The following is a 10,612-nucleotide window of genomic DNA, read 5'->3' as shown; positions in this document are numbered from 1 at the left end:
AAGCGCTGATATAAAGGTCAAGCTCTCGGCCTCCTTCACTCCTGACTTCCAACATACAGATCCATTATCCACACCTTCTCTGCTCCCTTCCTTTAAAATGAAAAACTTATGCTGACTTAGAACAGTTGATATTTTCCACATCTGAGGTTCAATATTTTCAGTGTGACAACATGCTTGCGGAGCTGTTCTATTAGGATATGATTTCAAGAGCTGTTTCTATTAGAATACAGCACTTGTCTTATGATTTTGAAGACAGATCTTTTCTGTCTACAAATAATCAAGACTGTTTTTATTTTCGTGACAAAGCATAACGCGATGTGAAGGTCAAAAGAAGAGGAAAGTTTGAAGTGTCTGCCTTATGAGCAGTAAGCAAACCGTAGTGACCGTTCATATGTTTTGCAATCAGTGTAATTCAATTAGCTTCAGTAGGTAATTTTAAATCTCAACAGAAAAGATACACTCTAAAGTGAAATCAAAGACCACATCTTTCTCAATTCTCATACTGCGTACACCTAACCTAGCACAGTTAATAGCTTTGTGCAATCGGCATAACAGATGGTAAGAGTACACTTAAGTGAAAATACATTAATAGGTTTTCAACACGAAGTTTCTCAGCCCACAAATGTGCTTGTGATAACATCGAAAGCAGTTTCAGGCACATGCAGTTGTGCAAAGCCTGGTGAGCACAACAGACATGGCCTGGTCACTTCAGTTTTCAGAAACTGCTGTAGGAATTGAATGCAGAACTGTGTATGGCAGTGTCTGTTAGCACTACTGCTAACCTCCTCCAAAAAAATTCTGCCTACCTTTTACAGAGGAACTGTGCTTCTATAATCATGCTAGCAAGTAGCTTTCAAATATGGCCCTGAGGAAACCCTTTCTGATACTTGACCACTATGTCTAAAAACACTACTGTGGCTGGTAGGGGGGGGATGTAGAAAGGGCCTTAATTTGCACTTGGATATGTAAGAATATAAGAGGCCTTTCCTCTTTCCCTCCTCCCCCCAGTTTCTCCTGACTGCAGCTCAGGTAAGGAGGAACTACTTCCAGGGCACTCTCAGGGAGTCACTTTAAAGCACTAAAGAGCTTTGGCAGAAGTTGAAGACGTACCGGGATTAGTGAAATCTCTTTGGAAGATGGTTTCTTTTATCAGTTCTTGCAAATCAACAAACTCCTTTAAATTTCAGAGACATTAGGGCTGGAAGGGACCTTGTAAGATCATCAGGACCAGCCCCAGTTAAAACAAGTTAATACTAAACTTGCCTCCGTGCTCTGCGTCAGAGAACATGAACATTTCATCAAGTTCAAAACTCAACTGACATTTCTATGCTGGACTTCTTTTGAACAGTAGCTCCACCTTTGTCTCTCTCTGAAGGAAGGATGGAGCAGCTGATTGAGGATTTCAGTTGTGCTGAAGATGCCAACAGCTGAACAGGCGCCAGTGGTAACTATAAGCATCCTTGAGCAGATGGACACGTATTCACACAAACACAAAAGACACAACAGTCCATTTTATCAATGCAAAATAAAAAAAAGTTTGGCTTCAGGGTATCTGTCTCATTCAACTTTCACTACTCCTCCTCCCTTTTCCACCTGTCTTCATCCCCCGCCACACAAAGAACAGAAGCACTATAAACCTAATGCAAATAGCCTACTTTGCAACAATGGCAGCCCATCTCTAGCTAAACACTTGGGTTAAAGAGCACCAGCTGGGATGCGTGTTGCTTAGCACTCCTCTTTAAAAAGCAGCCTTTAGTTTTCTAAGGGATGTGAAAGCCCTGCTTCTGTTCACCACTATAACGCATTGCCTAGACTGTTTATATGTACAGTGGCATCAACCCAAGGCATTTTAAGACATGACAGAACATAAGATGGTAAAATGACAGAATATTAGATTTTTTTTCAGTAATACTTCTGTCATTTTAAAGCCTAAATAGAGCTCAGTAACAGTGGGATGAGAACAAGTACCAAGATTTTCTACTACTGCATTATTAAACAGTCAAACACATTCATGTACCAATATTTCACAGGTCATCTTTCATCCAGTACTTTCAAAGCAGAAGCGATATTTTGCTACGCATATATAGGTACTGGAAATTGTCCCAAAAATACAGGTTAGAGGAACAGATGGTTAAATGTTTGGGTAAAACAGTCAATGAACAAATTATATTTGAAGCTGTCAGTACAACACAAAACTTATGCAAGAGGAAAACCAATACAATTTTAATTAAATCAAGACAGCCAATTACTATTACTTATGGTGAACCATTTTCCAGCCAAACTGATCATCTTCCTCTGTTTCAATATTTTGAATTGATCTACTAACTTTAAAATCCACAGGTAGGTTAATTTGCCGGTCTTCACTATTCTAAAGTATTCAACTTCCCAGCCTCAATATATCAGTGAAGAGGCAAAGTCTTGTTACACCCCTTTTCTTTTGTGTTCTTCCATGTATGCACATGCTGTCTTCATCGTATTTCTCATTCTAAATTTATAGCAACAGATAATGAGACTTTTGTAGAGCTTCTCTCAAAAATACCTTCCAATTGGATGTTAACTACTAACAAGCAAGATATTTCATAGCTAATGATAAGGTTTTTGAAGACATCTTTGTTTAATGAATAATTTCAGTGAGGGAGACTTAAGTGTCTACTTAGGAAGGACTGGTTAGAGAGGTAGGGCTTCCTTTTTTTTTTTTTTTGTCTCCCCCCACATCTCATGTTACCTCTGCTTCAAGAACCCGCTTGTGGGATTGCAGCCCCAGGGCAACCTTTACAGACAAGTTTCAATTGCCTTTAAACTATATCACTAAATATACCCAATAAGAGTAGCTTTAATAACTATGGGTTATTAAACCATATATTAGAATTTGTAAATACACTGAGACTGATTCTAAGCCTATACTTTATTTTAAAGGAAGTGAATACTGAACTGAAAGTGCAAGTTAAACTCGATATGTAAATTATTAAGCTCCAGCTGAATACAAGGTATTGCTGAAAGCAAATATAGTCTTGCTTTCAGAAGTTTATTCTCAGCTTGCAACCACTGCTATAGGAAATTAAGGCTTTAAGTGCATGCAAAGGAATAAAAGGGAGCTACATTAATGCAAGCCCTGTATCCACAAACAAGCATTGCATCGATTTAACTGAATACTTTCCTAAATCCATTTAGATCAATTGATATAATTTTCTTATTTAGATCAGACCTCGGTCTCGAGATCTGAAAAACAGCCTAGCGTTTACATAAAACAATCATGAAACGTAAATATTGAGAGTTCCCTTGGAGTGAAATCGTCCCATTTTCTATAAACTTATCAGTATGACAGTTCACGTCAGTCTCCTATTAAGTTCAAACCTTTCCAGATTCCAAGACAGAAACGTTTCGGGATACCACACAAATCAGCTGCACCGTTGGCAGTGCCAGTTCTGAACTGACAAACTGTGAATCTAATAATGCCCGTCAAAAACAAAAAATAACCCCGAGGCAGGACTTTTCAATCATTCCTATGAGATTTAAGAACACAAATACCTTCTTGTTTTTTAGTTAGTCACAGTAACGTTAACTGTCGGCAAGGTCCAATTCTATGATATGCTGAGTTGTACTCTCTCTCTCTCTGGCTGTTCTTAAAAAGAGTTACGAATTCTACTGAGTTTACAATGAGAAGCTTTTTCCAAAAGTAATAACTTGAACCGCCCCACCTGACACAGGAGAAATACTATTCTGAGTGAAGCACAGAGAGGTTCTGAATGAGAGGCCCCATTAAAATCCAATTTAAGAGAGAACAAAAGTACTTTTCCTTATACATCCCAACATGCACTAATTACTAGAAGTTCTAACTCCAGAAATAATGTCTCTTACCTAAAATCAGTCTTCCAAACATGCTTCTCTCATTCCATCTCGCAAGTATGACCTGTCAGCCAGCAGTTTGTTTTTAGGAAAGAACTGCATTTGTTTTGTCATCTACTATCCTACGGGATTCAAAGTACTGTAATTTATGCCACTGACATCACTCAGTTTTCAACAAACCAAAATGGTTAAAATAATAAGCAAACCTTAACTTATTTTATAGCAGCTCCTCCACCACTATGCCTACAAACAGGGGTAGCAAAACCTTTCTGGCATATGATTCAAACACCCACAACTATGGCAAAAAAAATCACTGTGAGCACCGTCACGTGACAGTGACACAGTATGCAGTCACATGCTGTCTGCCTATTTTCCCATTTTATCAGACACTTTTTCTGGCATCCAGCACTTATTTTTGTTTGGTTGTAGAAAACACATGTCTGAATTAACTGTGAGATCAAAGAGAGGGAAATGACAGCACTACTAACTGCTATATCATAGTATTACAGTGAAAACTGTCAAATAATAAATAAGAAAAACGTCAAACCTGCCCACCCCAACTCTGCAGATTAACCAGTGTCCTCCCATTTTGGATTAGGGTTTGCCCACAGAATATGTTCTCAAATGTGTTTTTCAATGGATGTCATAGGAAGTAAACACTCAGGTCAAGGACAAACTCAATCGTGTTGTTTCCGACTCAGGCGGTCACACTGGAAATAAGCGCTCCACCGGACAAACACGCACTCTAAAAAGTTGCTATAAACAAGGAAAGTTATTTCATATACAGGCAACCTGCTGTTATGCTAATCTATAAACAATCCACTTTTGCTATTTTTATACAGCACTTAGAAGCAAGCCAAACACCTTTTTAATAAAACATGATAAAACTCAGTTACATGATCATAAAGTTAATTCTTGGGGTTGGGTTTTTTTCAAATTAAACTCCTATTGTCATGGTGATGTGCTTTCCATATTGACAGGATGACAAAGTTGGCTTGTTTGAGGAGCACACATTACAACTGTCAACTGCACTAAGTTCCTGCCATCGTATTTGATTTGACAAAAGTTTTGCTCCATCCACACTCCTGTATCACGTGCCTTAGCCTCGTATTTGGCACTTCCTTGTTCTTACTTTTTTTCAGAGTAATAAAAAGGAAAACCAGATTTTTAACACAATTTTGGACAAAGATGCACCAGAACAGGGGATAGAAGCTGATCATGTACAAGTCAAAGATTAAGTGTTAACCATGATAAACTTTTCCAAGAGTTCTAGATTTTTGCATTTCTTTTTGTGTCAGACCAACCTGACTACCACATACATTCCTGAACCATGATAAACAGCACATAAATAAATCCAGCTACATGCTCAGAAGGATTAGAGATTAGGGAACACAGGCCTTTGGTTTGTGTGAGATCACACATACCTGCTGGGAGAGTGCTCTCTGCAACAACCACGCCGGGAGGCAATTTCATCTTGCCTGTTGACCTGGCCTCCATTTGTGCACATGAGAAAATATGCATGCATAATAAAATTGGATCTGTATCTGGCATTCAATACTTATGCACATGAATGGGACAGACAATCGGAGAGGGTTAAGTGCTGGCATCTCAAAAAAGCAAACTAAAACCATCCAACTATAAAGGCATCAGTTTATCCATCATTAAAGGAATTTATAAAAAACACAAAACACCATTACGCTACTCAGAAGCATTGGGCCAGTTTAATCTCAGTTCTTCTCAGCACCACAACCTGCAGATATTTAAGGTAACCAATGCCTAAAGAAAAGGACCAATTTGTTTCCTTGCAGGAGATCTATAATTACAGGGAAGCATTTCAGCACCTACAAAACAAGTGAGCAGGTGAAACTGCATACTGCACAATGATAACATGTGCCAAACCTCACTAATTTGCAGGTGGTTACACTGCAGGCCTTTTTTTAAAGGGGGTAAAAATCATCAGCGCCTTAAACTGAATAATTTTCTTTGCGACAGATTGCACCTGAATTCACAGATCTCTCTTCTCTGTGTTAAGTCTTGCCAAAAATGCAGTGGCAATTTGTCCTTCCCTTCATTTGAATGGCGTTACTTTTCTAGGTCTAAAAATCTGGCTTGCGGAGCTCTATGGAGAAATGAGAGGAGAAAAGGACGAAGCGGTGTAAAAACCAGAGCTGCAACAGAGTTCAGATCTTTATTATATTTGTAAGACTCAAGTCCAGGGTATGCCCGGCAGCTTGAACACCGCCCATTTGTGGAGCCCTAAAAACAGGTTAGTCACCTTGCCAATAAAGAGAAGCCATAGTCCTGATCTCGAAGAGTTTACAATCTAAAATGATCTTTTTTCTTTTTGGCAAAAAACATTTATTTCTCTCTTTCTCCGTCTAGATTGAGAGAGCTCTGTCTAAATCTAGAGAGAGAGAGATCTGTCTAGATATAGATTTAGACTGAGAGATGCATAGCGTTGCCAACTCGCACAATTTGTGGCGTTGTTCTTAGAGTCTACGCTTCAAGAAAGTGAAAAATGTAGCCCTTTCTTTTATATTTATTAAGATTTATATATACAGATAAAAGAAAGAGCTACAGTTTTGACGTTCCCGAAGTGCAGACTTTAAGAAGGACGCCAAAACCCACGAGACTTGGCAGGCGTGTGCGCGAGTGTGATTTTACGGCCCGCAATACAAGGTGTCCCCCCACCGCGAGTCCCGATCGCTTTATCTCCCGGTTCTTTCGGAAACATTTCTGCTCCTCCCTGGGGGGGATGAGGGGGGCCCGGCCCGGACTCACCGCGCACGTCGCCGGCCAGGGCCCGCCAGGTGGGCGCGAAGCCGATGCAGTGGCCGCACGAGGAGCTGTAGAACTGCACCACCCAGGCGGCCGAGGCGTTGAGCAGCGCCCGCCGCACCGTGCCGGCCTCCAGCACCGCCAGCGGGTCCTCGCCCGCCCGGTACAACCGCGCCGCCCGCGCCAGCGCCACGGCCAGCAGCAGCAGCAGCGCCAGCGCCAGCCGGGCCGCCGCCATGTTGGGCCGCGAGCGGGAGGGGCCGCTGGTTGCGTAGCAACAGGCCGCCGCCATGTTGGATTGCGAAAGGGAGGGGCTGCTGGTTGCGTAGCAACAGGCTGCCGCCATGTTGGACCGCGAGCGGGTCGCGTAGCAACGGGCCGGGCCTAGTAGCGCCTGTCCCTCCTCGTGCCGTCGCGGGGAGCTGGGATGCGCCCGGGGTTGGCGGCCGCAGCCCGAGAGAGCCCCCGGGCCCCGCTTCTTCTCCCCGTGCCCCGCGGGGACGGAGCACGGGCCGGCAGGGAGAAGCCGCAGGGTTTTGCTCCTTGAGGCCGGGCTTCCCCGGTGGCAGAGGACAGCCAGGCCGGGCCCCGCTCCTCAGCATCGGAAATACTTCCTTGAGAAGAGGGAAAAGCCAGAGGAGGCAGTCTGCGCCTTCGCTCCTTCCTTGACTCCGGATTTCACCCGTTTCAGGGGAAATCCAGAGATTGGGGCGATTTCTTCCTTTTTTTTTTTTTTTTTTACTCCAGACTTCATCGATGTGAGTGAAAAGCCAAAGTTTGGAACGAATTTCTTTGATTTTTTTTTACTGCCGGCTTCATCGATAGGGGTGAAAATCGAGAGATTGGAGCCGATTTCTTTGATTTTTTTTTACTCCAAACTTCACTGAAGTCAGTGAAAATCCAGAGGTTGGATCTATTTCTTTGCTCATTTACTTGTGATTTCACCCATTTCAGGGAAAATCCAGAGATTGGACTCTCTCTCTTTGCTCAGTTACTCCAGACTTTCCTGATGTCAGTGAAAATCCAGAGATTGAAATCGATTTCTTTCATCATTTACCCCAAATTTCACTGATGTCAATGCAAATCCAGAGCTTGGAATAGGTTTATTTGATTTTTTTTACTCCCGGCTTCATTGATATAGGTGAAAATCCAGAGATTGGAGCCAATTTCTTTGATTTTTTTATTACAAACTTCACTGAAGTCAGTTCAAATCCAGAGGTTGGATCTATTTCTTTGCTCATTTCCTCCGGACTTCACTGATGCCCAGATATTACAGCAACGAGAACATGACCTGTAGCTATAATAAGCAAATGACAAATTCCTCTGCGAAGAGAGGTCCAGATTCAGTCACCTGCTGAACGGTACTTCTGTTAGGGATGCTTGATGTGGTAGGACGTGGCTGGCTGGCTGCCTCCATCAAACGAAAAGCATACACTTATAAAACAACCACAACCACTCCCCTTAGAGCAGGTATCTGGTAATGAAATAAGATTCGACTATAGCAAAAAAGTAATGCAACGGAAAAGAGACCAAGCCAAAGAATAGGGAATGGCATAACTAAGAAAGGTTCAGCATCTAAGGAACCCCAGCCATCAATCCTTGTTCTGCATTAGTATTATACCACCATTGTCTTGTCAATATAGACAGCCCAAAGAACAGGAAAAAAGCCTGTTAACATTATGCTAAGTTCAAACACGCTCAGGGGTCTTGCACTGTATTTTGAGGGCTAAAGTGACATAGAGGTAAATTTCATACATTTTTTCCAAGGAAGAGACTGATTTTTGTGTCTCTGACTTGCTTCTGAAACCACCAATATAACTGATTCAGCTGTGTACCTCATGTGCTCGTGATTGGGGATGAGATTTAAAAGGCACCAAAGCAACTTAAACAAGTAAAACGTACATCATTGGGAGTCTAAACCCACTGCGGTAGGGCTAGTAGGGGCCAGAGTCTCATCCCAGTTGAAGATTCATTGTACGTATTTCCAGTTGTTTTTTTTTTACACGGAAATTTAAGCATCTCTGAAACAAAGATAAGTAAAAATCCTCAAGATTTGGGATACATTTTTATATTTTGCTAGATCCATGTTTTGACAGAGCAGTTTGCAATTCTTCACGATACATTTTTTGCAATATTTTTTCTTGGCCGATGCACTATAAACACTCAACAGACCAAAGTCAAATGTGACACAAGACTTACCCATCGATTTATCCTGCACCCTCCTGTTAGCTGTTTATCCTGCTACTCCCCACCTCCCCCCACCGTTTCTACTCCTGGGCACCTAAGCTACACCAGTCTATAGTCTTCTCTGAATCTGACCCAAAGAGTTTTCTGTCTCTTTTTATTGTACGCTTGATGCAACAGAATGAGACTGTTACAATAGCAGAGTCTAAATAGATCAAAGAATCGAAAATCTTGTAGTTACTGCTAATGAGAAATTTAAAATCTGCAATGTCTAAGATACTTTAGAGAGCATTTTGTTCAGAAGAGGAATTGTTAACTGTGTGAGGCTGAAAGAGATGGATTACAGGAAAATTAAATGTAGGGTTTAACTGAGAAATAATCATTTTCTATGAAAGATAATGACTTCTCTTGAGGCTAGTATCAAGATTTATTGACCCAGGAGGTTAATATTGATCAAAGCCAAGGCAAGCAAAATATTAGACCTTGAAGTAGAGTAATCTTGATATTGAAGTCTTGCCACTGACTGAACAGGTCAATATATCTGGGTGCCAAAGTCAGAGGCATTGTACGCATAATGGTGGAGGATATTAAATATGTCCGGCATGTTCTGTGCATCCACTTTTTATTCTCATCAGTAGCAGTTACTTTATAGCTATGTCCTTCTTCTATATATAGCTATCCTACAAAGATTCAGGCTTCACTCAATTTCCTGATTGCTAGTATAATGGTTGTCTCTCAAGAGTAACAAACAGTCCTATACGATCCACGAGTTTGAATAAAACAACAACAGCCAAGTCCTTGATCAACCCATTCATGGATATAATTTATATTTAAAATACAGTTTCATTTCTAACATTCCTAACAGGAATTTGGAGGATGCTGTTGTTAGATAAGTGTAAATTTTGAGAAAAATAGGGTGATTTAGTGTATAGATATTGGTAAACTCAGAGTAGGAGCAAACTTGGAGTTAGACTCACTTAGGTCCTGAATTTGCAGAAATGTTTGTACATGCTTAAGTTTACCAATCATGATTACACCGACTAGAAGAAAGAGACTACTTTTAGCATGTAAAGCTAAGGGTATGCAACAGTCTTTGCAGGTTCAGGGCTTTCAACTGTTATCTTCTTACGGTGGAAGCTTTACGTTGTTAATGTCTTTACATTATACATATGTCGAATGTCTAACATAACAAGACTTGGATCCCTTATTGATAACTCCTGGAGCTATGGCAATGCAGAGAAGAAATAAAATCATAATAAGCATATTACACGAGTCATAAATTCACAAGGTTGTGACAAAAAAAGATAGTCAATTGAAAATTCCGTATGCTTTATTTAATCTGTTCAAGAAGCTTAAAGAAAGATTCAGTGCAAAAACTAGTTTGAAGTATCAGAATTTAAAAATATACACACAGGAAATACATGTTTTGTCCAACAAAACTAAACCTTAGATAGTGCATAAATACATGTATTAAGTGAACTTGTCTCATTTCTTTATCAAAGATTCCCTGATTAAGCGAGAGATGAAGGAATTGGTTGTACTTAATGATTTAGTTCCCCTGTAATTAGTCACTGGATGCATCTACACCTGCAATTAACTGGAAGCAATAAGCTCTGGTGCTTATCACGGCAGAGTTTATTGCTCCTGAGTGCACCGTTTGCATGTGCGCCTGGGACCGCAGCACGTTAAGACAGGTTGGAGCAGCCCCAGGTGATAGAGGGCCCCAGGGGTCAGCCTGCCAGCCTGGGGCCGCTCCCCCAGCTCAGTGTGTTGTGGAGGGGCTGGCTGGGGTGCAAGTGTGCTT

General features: G+C 41.2%; 1 protein-coding gene across 2 annotated transcripts in view; it reads right to left on the bottom strand.

Moving 5' to 3' along the window:
• QSOX2 (quiescin sulfhydryl oxidase 2) overlaps positions 1–6,872 on the bottom strand; it is a 37,317-nt gene extending 30,445 nt beyond the window's left edge. For both annotated transcript variants that reach the window (XM_019540938.1, XM_019540939.1), the window contains exon 1: positions 6,628–6,872. In XM_019540938.1, coding sequence (XP_019396483.1) covers positions 6,628–6,862 — 235 coding nt within the window. In that variant the 5' untranslated portion in view covers positions 6,863–6,872. The remainder of the gene's footprint in view (positions 1–6,627) is intronic.
• Between the last annotated feature and the right edge of the window lie 3,740 nt (positions 6,873–10,612).

Source organism: Crocodylus porosus, unplaced genomic scaffold (genome assembly GCF_001723895.1).
Source record: "Crocodylus porosus isolate Cpor-Errol unplaced genomic scaffold, CroPor_comp1, whole genome shotgun sequence".
In the NCBI taxonomy this organism is placed as follows: Eukaryota; Metazoa; Chordata; order Crocodylia; family Crocodylidae; genus Crocodylus; species Crocodylus porosus.
The sequence above is the reverse complement of the archived record's forward strand: the minus strand, read 5'-3'. Positions and strand labels throughout refer to the sequence as shown.